Source organism: Eptesicus fuscus, chromosome 14 (genome assembly GCF_027574615.1).
Source record: "Eptesicus fuscus isolate TK198812 chromosome 14, DD_ASM_mEF_20220401, whole genome shotgun sequence".
Taxonomy (NCBI): Eukaryota; Metazoa; Chordata; class Mammalia; order Chiroptera; family Vespertilionidae; genus Eptesicus; species Eptesicus fuscus.
Genome location: NC_072486.1, coordinates 11,090,680 through 11,105,262, shown reverse-complemented (window position 1 = coordinate 11,105,262; position 14,583 = coordinate 11,090,680). Strand labels below are relative to the sequence as shown.

The 14,583-nt window shown below is 37.2% G+C and overlaps 1 protein-coding gene across 3 annotated transcripts in view; it reads right to left on the bottom strand.

The window, feature by feature from the left end:
* SKAP2 (src kinase associated phosphoprotein 2) overlaps positions 1-14,583 on the bottom strand; it is a 159,207-nt gene that overhangs the window by 61,136 nt on the left and 83,488 nt on the right. For all 3 annotated transcript variants that reach the window (XM_054726072.1, XM_054726071.1, XM_028155430.2), the window contains exons 7-9: positions 3,635-3,759; positions 2,702-2,765; positions 2,158-2,295 (exon numbers count right to left, since the gene is read on the bottom strand). In XM_054726072.1, the coding sequence (XP_054582047.1) occupies positions 2,158-2,295; positions 2,702-2,765; positions 3,635-3,759 (327 nt within the window). The remainder of the gene's footprint in view (positions 1-2,157; positions 2,296-2,701; positions 2,766-3,634; positions 3,760-14,583) is intronic.

Here is a 14,583-nt window from a genome sequence, read left to right as displayed (position 1 = left end):
AGCTTAGGTTTCTTCCAGTACCTCAGCAAGAAATAAGACTAAAGAGTAACCAGTTTTTTCCAACAATCATATGGCTCCAGGCCAAAAAAAAAAGGGGAAAAGAAGAACATCTGTAGTGAGAGGAAATAAAAGATGTTTCATATTTTTGAGATTTTAAGCTACATCTAGGAGATTTTCACTGGGCCTTTCTTACAAAAATGACTATGAATATTTGATCTTTATTCTTTACCAATATTTTATTTGGGAGCGTGAGGAGAGAATGATCAAGTTGAAGAAACACAACTTAATTAACAGCTAATCAACAACTGTAATGTGACTCATTCATTGCAGGGTTTTAAAGGAGTGAAATGCACATGACAATAATATATTTAAAGAGAGTATACTCTTCCATTTGACATCAGTATACATTCTCACAAGCTCTTAAGAACATTTTTAAACTAAAATAATTGTATTGATGATATGGTGTGATAAAAGCAAGCAGAGAATATTCTTCCCTATTTGAGGATGACTAATGCTATGGCAGATGTCATTTCCTTATGATAAATCAGAAAGGTGGAGCTATAAACACATAGCTCATTAAAATTAACAAAAGTATACAGATTACTATTCCCCACAAAAGTATGCTTTTATACGAATCGTCTTCTTCTAGGGTAGTGAAAGACAATATGCAGACATATATTTTGAGTAGTTTTTATAATATCTTGAATGTATAATACCATTAAAATCACTAATTCTTGCCCGACTTGCATGGCTCAGTGGTTGAGCGTTGACCTATGAACCAGGAGGTCACGGTTCGATTCCCAGTCAGAGCACATGCCTGGGTTGTGGGCTCGATCCCCAGTGTGGGGTGTGCAGGAGGCAGCTGATCAATGATTCTCTCTCATCACTGATGTTTCTATCTCTCTCTCCCTTTCCCTTCCTCTCTGAAATAAATAAAAATATATTTTTAAAAATCACTAATTCTTACTTGTTCAGAAAATTATTCTTTAACCTCATATAAGCATTGGTAAGAATTTACCAGATACAATAATGAAAATAATAGTGATGTACAATTTAGTGTGGACTTTCTATGATTCAAGCATGGTGCTGAGAGCTTTAGTTACATTAGCTCCCTCCCCCCTGCCCCCACCATGATATTCTTCCCATTTATAAGTGAAGAAATTGACTTTTAAAGTCACTGGGCTAGATGGTACAGCCAGAATTTAAAGTTCTTTCTGATTCTAAAGTCCATGTGCTAGTTACTATGCTCTACTGACTTCAATGAAAATGACATTTGTACATTAATTTGGAACATTTTAAGTATTTTTGAAATCAATTTTAAGGTTTACACTATGTCATTAAATTGTTCTATTCAGAGAAAAATAGCCTCTCTAGATGATGTTAAAGGATTATACTGCTTATAATCCTTTTTATTCTCTGCAGATTTTTAATGGCCAGAAAAGGGGCTCATTTCATCTAGAATAATGCAATAATTCCATGAATGTTTTCACATTCTAAGTATCCTAGGTTCCACATGCCTATCTTTCTATTTTAGGTTGACCCTTAAAACTATAAGTGATAGACAATTAATTTTGTTATGTAACAGATACCAAGGCATACAAACACTAAAGCATGCTTAAAAACGTAGAATAAGAAAACATTCATATCGATGAAATATGAAATAAGAAAAATCCAATCTTCAAAGGGCCTTTGTTTATAGTTCAACAATATTCCTCTAAGACAATGCCAAACACTAGAGCGAGGTGGAATACGTGAGGCAGAAGTTGTTGACATATGGGGTGTGCATAGAACTTCTGGTTAATGGAAGTTCCAAGATGTATAAATAAAAAATGATGTGTGAGTTCGTGGAAAAAACTGTAAAGCAAGTCAATTTTTTAATTAAAAAATTATGTAGCATAAACAATGCTAATGAGCCAAAAGTCCCGTGAGATTAGGACTGTATCTGCTTCACTTTAACATTCCGTTCACTTTTCATAAGTGTACATCCACTCACTTGAAATACCTCAAGCAGAACCCTTTTTGTAAAATAGAATTTTAAAGATTCTTTTTGTCCTTGTTCTTAATAGCTCATCATTTTCTACTTAAGTTGTCAACTTGATGACATTAAAAGTAAATAAAAGTCCCCAAATCCTAAATGAATAACCAGACAATAAATACCTGGAAGTTCTTCATAAATTTCATCATCAATTGGTTGACTGCTAGCTGGTGAACTGCTGGTTGGTAGAGGATGATCAACATCATCATATAATTCTCCTCCTTCTTCATCCTCCTCAGGAATAATATCAGATCCCATATCTACAACACACGTTTTGGGAAGCAAACATCTTGAATGTATAATGCCATCAAACTCATTAATTCTTACTTGTTTATGACTTGTAAAAAATGCAAAAGAGATTTTTCAAAACCCTATTTTCTAAATGAATGTAGCCCTACAAAATCACAATATCACTATATGCTTTATCCTTAACTTAAAACATTTTAAAAAACTGATTGGTGCATAAACATGGGAATTTCAAATTGCCAATTGGAATTTACAGAATACTTTTCTAAATCTGCGGTCAATGGTCTGTTATTAATACCAGTCATGTTCCCTTGGTCATTCTCACAGAAATTCAATAAGCTTTTGACATACGAAAATCCAAATCCTTCAGTTATTCAGTATTTAAAGGCTGCAATAACTTGTTCAATTGATTGCTCTTACCTTGTAATACAAATTTCAGCTGCTGTACCCATTCTTCGGCATCTTTGGGAGAAGTTGCTGTGAACTAATAAAAAACAAACAATAACAAGAAAAATCACCACAGTAGAAAAGAAAGTATGTCCCATTCTTATCATTTCTTGCAGACCATTAGTAATTCTTTTCATGTCTAGTACTACTTTTCTTGCAAGGATGCTTCTTATAATGTACAGTTAATTTTGACAAATTTACGTAATTGAAGCAGAGGATGATGGATTTGAAACTCTGATCAGCAGCTGGCAGCTGTGCTGGAAAAAAAGCTGCTTCTCTTCATCAATGTCAAAGACAGAACTGATGAACAAAATTTGCCCTTGACAATTAGAAGACACCCATGAATTTCTTTAGACTGCTGGGTACAGTTTTCTTAAAAATGTTCTTGTCAGATTCCAACACACTATCTGACAACTTAATTAACTGGCTTTCAACTGCAATCTCAGATATTTAAAACTTATTAAACATACATTCCATATTGATGCTCACTGATAGCTCCTGAATTGCAGAGCTCATTCGTGCCCTTACCTTCATTTTCTCCCACAACCCCAAGCCATGCAATCTGCATTAACACTCTGATAGTTTTCTTTTGATAATTTTACTCTTTCTGCTATGCAATTCTTTTAAGAAATCACACAATTCTATTAAAAGAGACATAAAATGCAACATGTGAGGTAACTGATAAATTACATATTCGCTTGTTCTCTTTCAAGAAGATATCACTTGAAACTAATCTGAATTTTTTAAAATGTATTACCTCTTCTATGAATGTTCAATGTATAAAAACCAATATTTTTTTATTATTAACATGTCAGGGAGAGTTGTTTCAACAAAATGTTAATGTCTTTATAAATGAAATCAGAACATTTTATCAACTTAATTTTAAAACAACATAAAAACTCCAACCTGATAGACACGTTTATCAGGAGCAGAGATTTCAAAGCAGCAATCTTTCTTTGCATCCTTCCTAAGAGTGTTATTCATTCTGACGTGGTAGCCATCAATTGCAAATTCACCTTTCTGCTGTTTGTCTGTGGAAGATAAAAATGAGAGTCAAAATTTCATTTATTACAGTTGGGTACAAATGGCCAATTATCTTTTATTTAGATTTTCCTTGTCAATTCTGAAAGTCATTTTTGGTAATATTGCTTATAATGCTTAAATAATGTTTCCAGATATCACTTTTAATTCTAAAAGCACATAAGTATTTGGGATGGTTGGGTTTAAAAAGGATATATTAGTGAACTGGAGGAAGAGGTCTGAAGATAGTGGTCTTCTTTAGAAGCATCTATGGAAATAGGATACTTTTATGTACAAAAATTTCAAGAACTGGAACTCTTGACTTTCCTCCACAAACCCGTGGTTCTTTCAGACTTGGTAAGCCAGTGGGGAACCTGACTAGATGAAGATTGCTGGGCTTTATTTACCACTATCTCTTCTCATCACCATCCTCCCTCACCATCCCCCTAAAGCCTCTAAAATGCAAATTTTCTTTTAAAAAATTTCTAAATTCACATGAATTAAACTCTAAATTTAAGAAACAAAGCAGAACAAAACAAAATTAATTATTAAAAGATGTGAGGGGAAAACAAAGTATTTGGATGGAGAGGAGTGGTAAAGCAAGTAGAGAACCATTAGTTACTAAAACCAAACCAAAGAAAGTAGGTTTCTTAACCAGTCAGTGAACAATTAAACTAATAAAGCACATTTGAATCTCATATGATGAAGTGTCAAAAGAAAAGATGAGTTGAGCTTCAGTCAGATATTAAAGAAAAATAAAGCAGGAATACAACAATGGATTTGACACTCTGATCTAATAAAATTAGCTTTCCTATTTCACCCAGTTATGTCATTGTCATAGAAAAGCTGTGCAGCTATAGGTTTATTTCCTAGATTATTTCCTAGTTTAAATAATAAGGACAGCTGTCTTCCTTACTGAGCTCAGGGCAAATATAAAAATGCTTCCATATCGTGGGGTGATGGGCTCTCTCAGCTCAATGTATCAAATAATATGTTCTTTTCTTAAATATACTAATTTAATGCCTGAGTAACATACATTTTTAAAAGGTTATTGGGATTGCATCTTGTTCAAAACATCCAATGGAAAAATCATCTGAGTTAGCAATCCCTGACTTAAATCTGGACATTCTAATCATATTTATTCATAATTTACATCTCTTTGGTTGACTGAATAAACAATTCAGATTCAAAAATTTGAAGTTTGCTTTGTGGAAACAGTGTACAATGAACTCAGAAAAATTCTAAAAATTAACACAGCATTTACCAAAATATGCTTTGTGGGATATGAATAGGTTTCTATGATCAAGTAAGTTTGGGAAATTCTGAATTAAATAAACTTAAACAGGTTTTGTTAGTGCAGGCATTCTTGAGGTCCTTAATATATTCACATATTAATTGACTTTCTAGGAGAAAGATTTAGAATGCAGCATTTCCCAAAATTACTTGTCCACGGAACCCTTTTTCACAGAACATTTTATGGAATGGTACTCCCAGGACATATTTTGCAAAATACCTAGCTAGAACAATAATACTGGGGAACAATAACAACAATAATAATGAATGGTTAAGCACAGTTGGTTCTTCTAATATTCTCAAAGAAGACTAAGTCATTCATCCACTCATTCAACAAATTTATACTGAACACTTAAAACAAGTGAGGTAGCATTATAGGTAAAATGAGACAGAAGCTAGTAACACCTTACCAGACCTTTTCTGCCTTCTCATTGAAACACACACGCACACTCACTCAATACAAATTTAAGTGCTCAAGAAACATTAATGATCCACTAGACTGCAAATGGATTAAACTTTCACTACAAGACATGAAAGTAGTCAGAAGCAACTTATACCTAGACCTATTCAGTTGATTTTTGAGTATTAGAGGATAATCATATAAACACCCAAGTGGGGGTAGGAGTATAGTACCAGAAAGACTGAAGAAAATGGAGGGACATTTATTACTCTTTCTCAATAGCTTTTGCAAATCCATAACCATAAATGCGCCATATTTCCAATTAGCCAGTGTGAGCTAGGAAGCTCAAGACATGAAATGAACAAAATATGGCTATGATAAGACCCTGGTCTTCTCCCTTCAACTCAGCCTCTCTTTGAGACAGAGACAAAGGAGAAACCTTAGCATTCGATGGCAATTCATAATAATTTATAAATAGGTTAGTTCCCCCGTGCAGGGATCGTTTCAAGGTCACCTGTTGACTCGAGGCAGATTGTTAAAAATAGTAACCTGTCAATCACAAGAGAAATACGGTCATATAAGTTCATCTACCCAGACTTTAAAAGATGCATAAAATATTTCATTTCAGTGAACTTCCCAAATAGCAGAGGGTTATTCCTTTAGTGCCCAAGCTCTAAAATGTTAGTAATTGTAATGGAAATCTTTCTGAAATATGTATCTCCCCACTTCTTAAATTATTCTTTTAAACATAATTTAACATTTCCTTGATGATCTAGCAGTATTAACGTGAATGTTAGTTTTTATATTGTTACAACACATCGATGCCCTCAGGACTCTTTAGGTGTCTGTCCCTCTATTAAATTTCCCTCAGCTTCTATTTCACACTTTCACCTTGCCTATATCGTGCTGTTCGCATTTAATGTCTATAGAACTAAAGGCTGCCAGGAGAAGCCTAGATAATGAAATCTATTAAATCAGTAACTTAATTTTACACAATTCTAATTCAGTAGGCTCAAGGTAAAAAGCAGGTGGCTCTGATTTCTTACAAAACAAAACGCATGAGGTTGATGATAGCTATTTCCTTCTTCTTTTCCCCCGGCTTTTAGGTTTACAGCGGTGTTCTGGGTTTTTCAAGTGTCAAAAAGACAACTGACGTTTACTGAGCTCCTTCTGTATGCCAGGAATTTAATGGAGTATATCTCCTATACACCCTGGAATAATTCTGAGAGAGAGGTTTTTATTGTATCTCCAGCACTGACGGGAAAACAAGCCTGGAAGTAACCAACTAGCTCATGGCCACACAACCAGTAAGTGGTAAAAGCCAGGACCCTAACGTAAGTCTGATTCCAAAGCCTTGCTGTCTCACTGTCTCCTGGAAAGGCGTTTCTCAAGGTACATATCCAGTATCACCTATGTTACAACCATCTTGGATGCCAGTTAAAAATGCAGAAATAGCCCTGGCCGGTTTGGCTCAGTGGATAAAGCGTCGGCCTGCAGACTCAAGGGTCCCAGGTTCGATTCCGGTCAAGGACATGTACCTTGGTTGTGGGCACATCCCCAGTAGGGAGTGTGCAGGAGGCAGCTGATCAATGCTTTTCTCTCATCGATGTTTCTAACTCTTTATCCCTCTCCCATTCTCTCTGTAAAAAATCAATAAAATATATATATATATTTTTTTTAAAAAATGCAGCAATGGCTACCACTCTGCACTTGCTATCTAGAAATCTCTGGAGGTGGGTCCAGGAAACCAAATTTTTGACAAGCACACCAGGTGATTTTGATAGACATTTAATGCTTGAAAAACGATTGTCCTAGAACCGTGGTCGGCAAACTGCGGCTCGCGAGCCGCCGCAGTTTGCCGCTCTGTTGACTAATGAGTTTGCTGACCACTGTTCTAGAACATGTAATTTAGGAAGTCTCAGTAGAGAAGATAAACATTTTCTTGCATTTCCTCTGCAACTTGGGTCCAACTTCCTCAGCTGCTTTCTGGGCTCCCCTCCCTGTGCCCATCTCTCACGCAACCATGAGGGTTATGCTCTAAATCCCTGTCTTCCCCACTTCACAGTTTTCACTGGGCACCGCACCCGATCCCAAGGATTAAATTCCTATCAACATGCTTGTGACTCGTAATTCCCATGTTAGTCCAGCTTCAGAACTGCACATCCAAATCTTCATCTGCTCACTATCTGGTAAAATGTCCTGTAGACACAATGAATATACCGTGCCCACAGTGGAGATCACCTTAAGAAAGAACACGTGCGATCCTTCTTTTCTGTCCTCCCTCTCAATAAGTGGCCCCTCCATTAACTGAGCCACCAAACCAGAAAACTAAACATCATTCTTCATCCACTGTCCCCATGTTTCCTCCCTCCACCCCACTACCACCTACCAAAATCCAATCAGTCCTATTTTTCTTGCAAATATATTTCCTTTTTCTCTTCTTTATTGGCTCTCAGAAAATATGCTTAAAACACCAACTATTTTCCTACCATCTTACATACAGTATAAACATAACTAAATCATACCAAATCACCTAGCATTCCTATAAGCAGTGGGCATTCGTCATTTGAGGATCCCCGGAATCCAGGTAGCTTTCCCATGTTAGTCCTGGGACTGTCAGGGCACAGCCAGCTTCCCCCCCACAGATGCCGGAATGAGGTGGATTTTCCCTGATCCGATCAGCCAAGCAGATACTCCAGCCTGGGACCTACACCTGGAGTAACAGAAGGATCCGAGGGGAGCTCAGAATCCATCCTCAGGGCAGAGGCATTCACCGGCTGGAGCAGGTGCACAATGGCAGCATCACAGGGCAGGCGTGTGTCCCAGCAATGTGTCTCCCCGAGGCCACACCGGGGCTGAAGTCCTCGCCGTCTTCCCTCCCTGAGTCCCTGCCTGCTTTCTGAGCCTGGTTGTTTGGCCCTCCCATCAATTCTGTCGGAGAGTCGATATCCTCCCGATAATCTCCTTTTCTACGTAGTTGAACAAAGTTAGTGTCTGTTGTTTTTACCAAGAATGCTACCTTGGGACACATGACTAGGGAACAGGAAGCTATGCAATGTGTTCAGAAGTTTTCGATGCCTGCTTCTTGTACTTGAGGCCTTCCCCCTAATGAGTAACTCACGCTATTTCCGTAAGTATTAATGCTCGTTTAATGGGCAGGCAAGAGGGAAAGTACACACCTTAATACTAAACCCTTCCAAAACACTTTCCTAAACTGATTAACAAGTTGTTCTGGGCCCTCAGTTAAAGACATATGAACATTTTCCTTGTTTATACAGCTCGTAGAAATACAGCTGCTAATGTTAATTCAGCAATATACTTGTGGTGTTTGGAGTTATACTGTGAGGAAATATCAAATTATATGTGTTTTTACTTAAAGGTCCCAAACGGCTCTGAATAATAAACACAGGTGATATTGATGGGCTCAAAGGGAAGCATGTTCGTTAGAATTGAGAGTTTGGCTCATATGATCTGGGAGAGGAAATTTTAGGAATTTCCCAAACATTTTCATTTCTTTAAAATAAAAATCAAGTGGTTGTTTTTTTTGTTTTTTGTTTTTTTTTTATACAGCCACACATTTTCAACCACAGGCATAAATATGATTGATAACACGACAGTATGAAGCACCTGTAAATAAGAGAACAAATACATTACAGGCCTTTCTGTAGAACGGGAATTTAAAGCCCCGTTTCTCCTTTTTTGACTATACCTATTGTTTTTCTCTACAACTGAAATTCAGGTAATAATTGTGATATGGTCTATTACAGCGGTCGGCAAACTCTTAGTCAACAGAGCCAAATATCAACAGTACAACGATTGAAATTTCTTTTGAGAGCCACATTTTTTAAATTTAAACTTCTTCTAACACCACTTCTTCAAAATAGACTCACCCAGGCCGTGGTATTTTGTGGAAGAGCCACACTCAAGGGGCCAAAGAGCCGCATGTGGCTCGCGAGCCGCGGTTTGCCGACCACTGGTCTATTAGCTGATCGCAGCACATAGCTATTGCTAAGATAAACATTACACAGAGAACATCTTCGTATCCCACCTACGATAGTGAGAGAATAAAGGGTCCGGCTGCTACGCGTGCAGGGGAGAGCGGCTATCACGTTTCAGATAACCTGCAGCTCCTTCACGCATGTGAGCTGGTGCAACCTCTCAGCCACTCTCAGCTCCGGAACACATCCTGCCTTCAGTCTCACCTTCTCCTGACAGCTGTCAATGTGATCTTTCCAACACCCAATCAGAGTTTCTCATGCCATCTACTAACCTTCAGTGCTTACAAACTTGAACTGTCCCTTAGACAGGAAAGGCCAGACTCCCGACATGTAACAACCTGACCCCATCCCTTCCTGGCTGAGAGCCTTCACTCACCTACTGCCCGGTGAGCCAGCTTCTACATATCCTACTGTTTTATGGGTCCTCTGTGCCCATTCCTCTGAGCCGATGTATTATGCCGCTTTGTGTTAATAACACCTGACACACAGATGTTCAAAGAAAGTCTACTGGTCGCTGTATCTATCTATCTCTATATATACACACAGATAGGCACAGCAACATCCATGTATCTATATCTCCATAATAGTTATAGAAGTGCACAGTTTGATTTAAAATATATCTACCTTCAATCTCTACATATCTTCAACCTATATATGGAAGTAGATATATTTTAATTCAAACTGAATCCTGTTTATTGCAAACCAACATGATTTGTCATCATCAGACCCTTCATAAGACTTAATTTGTACCTGAATATCTCTACATGTTGATAAAATCCTACCGAATATCAGGTGTACATTTTAATTTCTCTATACTGTTACAAGGTCTCTTAACTACATATAAAGGCAGAAATAAAGGCCTTTTATTTCACATTTTATTGTGATAAATTATAGTTAATATTTGTATATCAAAGGCCTCAAAGCCTATAAAATTGCAATAATTCTGCTAAAAAGTAGAATTAACTATTCCCCTGTCTTAAACAATAACAAAGGTATTATCCTTCTTTACACAAACAAAATTATACTATAAATTTCAAAAATATTATTCCATTTACACATTTTATACATATTTATCATATAATTATAACATGCTGGTGCCTTGACCCAGGAATTTGCCTCTATCAAATAAGTCAGGGGAAAATGGTAAGCTTTTAGGGCTGTTACTAACGTTGTCGTTATAAAACAACAGGACTTCCAATTGTACATACACTCTGTCCTTTAACAATATTTTTAAATATTCAAAGAGAACTTTGATGTTATTTCAACATCAAAAGGCACTTTATAATTTTTGTCTAAACTGAACAGATATATCCTATTTTTCCTATCAATGGCGAGGTTGTGGCGGAAGGGAGAGAGCAGAGGTCAATTTCAATAAAAATTTTATTTCCTTGTCAACCTAAAGGTTTTATTTTAAATGATCTGTATTAAGCCCAACTTTCTAATGACTCCTAGTCATTAGAAAAGATACAACACTGAAACAAGTTACACCCACCCGGTGTAATAAATAACTTCTGAGATGCATTTAGGATGATTTGGTAGGACCAAGGCTACTTGCAGCTGCCACATACTGGATGGCACTAGGAGTTTCTTTAATTGGAGAGTGGAGGGTAGGGGCAGCAAAAACCTCTTCCGTGGGAAGAGAAGAGAATATTACAAACTAACCACTCCCCTTTCAAAAGTGAGAAGAGATAAGGAAGGTTCATTATGCGGATCCAAGATCATATGGAGGTTAAAAAGAAAAAGGGAAAACCAAAACAAAAGGTGGGTTTGTAACAGGCTCCTCCATGAGCCATCCTTTACAGGCTTGCTGAAGGGCTGATGATAACCAGGTTGTGGCAAGAGCATGACTGTGGAGCCAGCAGGGTCTGCCTCTCAGCAGCCCTGGGGTAACCTCTCTTGCCTCTCTGGTTCAGAATCCTTTGACATGATCCTGTTGACCCGTTCTCTCTCCATTCCAATCCATCCCCACAATACTATTACGATTGCTTCCTAAAAACGAAACCTGGCCATAAAGCCCTAGGCTTAATCAGATCCTGACCCGCTCCTTTGGCTGTATGTGCCCCCCGCCCCTCACTCACTCTGTGCTCTGCCTTGATTCCAGCTTTGATCTCTTTGATCTCATCCAAGGCTTTTTTTGCAACTCACAATCTCTGCTGTTCCCCTGCCTGGAATGCCCATTGTACCCTTCATCACCTGACAAACTCCTACTCATTATTTAAGGCCCAATGTCCTCTCCACCAGAAAGTATTCCCTAACTCCCCTAGGCACTTAGCCACCCCTCCTTTGTGATCCAAAGACAGTTTATTTAAATCACTTATTACACCTGGTTGAAATGATCAGTTTATCCATCCAGCCCCCATTTCTAATTACACAACTTCCTCTCTTCCTCTCTTTTAAACTGTGAGGACCTCTAAGGCAGGATTATCTTAGGATTCCCAGTGCCTAGTATCCAATAGACCTTTATCAGATAAAGAAATGAATGAATTAGTGAATGAGTGACTACCTTGATGGCAGTGTCAGCATGTAGGACCAAACAATTTTGATGAATGAGATTCAAACAACCAAAGGAAGAGGAAGGAGATGAAAGGATGGATGCCATTTTATGAAGTGATGAAATATGTACTCTCTCCATATATATTTATTACTCAAGGGCCCCAAATGGCCATGAATAATAAATACAGATAATATTTATGGATATAAAGGTAAGTGCATTTTTTACCCTAGAGACTGGAACTACTCTTTCTAAGCCATTACTCTCTTGATGGGTCAAAATGGTTTTGGGCGCACACAGTGTGTTAGCAAATATGAACAATGTATCTGTCAAGCAGTAACCAAGTACAGTTTAACCTAGTAAGTGTATCAACTCCTTCTGCGCCTCTCTAATCCATTTATCTAAATCCTACTTAGTTGGAGGATTATAGTTCTCATATATCTAAACAGCTCTTTCCAAAGTTCAGGTAAACAAGACTGTACAAATCAGTTACCCAATTTCACATGAGGAAAAAAAAATTCATAGGACACATACATTTTCCTGGAAAGAAAAAGATACGAAGGAAGGACATTGGGATCATAACAAACACGCAATTAAAACTGTCTAAAGATAGATTCCCCCTCCCCCAAGTCCCTAAAAGGAAAAGAGCTGGCCAAAGGAAGCAGCCACAGAGAAAAGAACCACTAAAAGCAGATTTGAAATCTCCATGGAAACAGGAGGCTTCATAGTAACAGACAGGGAAGAATTTAAAGAAGTATAAACCAGATCTTCAAGCATCCACATAAGAAAGGAATGCTGGAATAATTTTTAAGAATTCGTGGTGGTAGAGCTGGCTAAATGGATCACAAAGTAGTTAAAAACACAAATTACAAAGAATGTTGTTACCAAAAGGTTTCAACAAATAAGACTAGATATGGGAATTTAACTAATACCCACCACCACCACCACCCAAAAAAGCCCTAGAATTTATTTAATGAACATTAGCCTTTGAAATAAACATAAACATTCCTTGGGTTTTTTGGGAAACTCTGGCGAATCCCTGCCCTAACAGTTGGTATATACCAGTTAGGACTGGGGTGGAGGAAATAGACATTAATATTCATTGATTGAGAAAGAAATTAGAAATGAGAAGGCTAACTAAACCAAACCATAAGGTTTTGCAACCTCCCTCCTCTGGTCTTATAAAATTGGGGATATTTCTTTATAGAAAAGTACTAAGATCTTGATCTCAATTCATGATGCTGTACAAAATTATCTATAATAATAAAAGCGTAATATGCTAATTAGACCAGACAAAGCTGGGGCTGCGAGGGAGGGCTGAGCCCCTTGCACAAATTTTGTGTATTGGGCCTCTAGTATTTCTATACTAGTAATGCACATAAATGACGTATGATAATCATAACTAAACTTGGGCTCTAAATTTTTGGACAAAATCACCTACTTCCCTTAAGGAAGGCTGCCTATTAACAGTTATTTATAGCTTATATTCCATTGATGCCATTATTACATTTGAACATATTGTAAATTAGTGACAGAATGCAAACTACCAACTAAATTCATTCTTAATTTGTTAATTCTCTTAGTCAAAAGGTGAGATCAACTTCTAGCATCATGCATGTATTTCAAATTTATCTGAAATAGACTCATCATATCTGCCTAATCTATATATTTAAAAGGCTAATATGCAAAGTGTCCCTTGGGAGTTCGACCAGAAGACCGGGAGTTCGATCGCTCACTATGACATGCGCTGACCACCAGGAAGCGGCATGGAATGAAGGCAGGCCCTGGCAGGTAGCCGGAAGGCCCCAATCAGCCCTAATCGCCAGCCAGGCCTAGAGACCCTACTCATGCAAGAATTTCGTGCACTAGGCCTCTGGTATTATAATAAGAAAATAACTAACATATTCAAATAATGTCAAATGAAACATAAATTTCCAAACAACACAAGTGACAACACTGATAAGAATTCCATGGGAAAGCTTATATTCAGTGATATTAAACTTTTATGTCTCTTTTCTCCTTAAGTGTCCTTTATGGAAATGAATGTTAGCTATTTCTGTATGACCCTTACTCTATAATATTCAACTGCTGACCTTCTTTTCCTAGGGAAGATAAAAACTTATACTGTTTAAATTTCAATATTTTATGACTTTATTTGTTCAAATAATGAAGTTAAAATGATCTAAACTATGACTAAGAGATTTGTTAATTAGCAAATGAAGTTACAAGGTATATATTGCTGTTTCTAAATTTAGTGACAATAGTGGTTAATAGTACGGATTCTAACCATTATGCCTATGTTCAAAGCCCAGATCTGCCATTTACCTGCTCTGTGACCATGAACAAGCTACTTAACCTCTCTGTTCTCAGTGTTTCAAACAGTAAAATAAATGGGACTAATAACAGTACCTTACCGCACAGACAAGTTAACATAGCTAAAGTGCTTAAGCAGCTAAACTCTCACAATCCTAATGGTCTTAACTTCTCCAGAGATTCTACAACTATAGCTTGGATGATAAGTATTTGCTACGGTGAAAGTCCACATGGAGAGTTATTTTACTCTCTTGGCTAATTCAATAAAACATAATTGTATTAACTTTTAGAGCATTCTGGAATTTGGAGAATTTGTCAAATAATGAAATAGAATTATAAA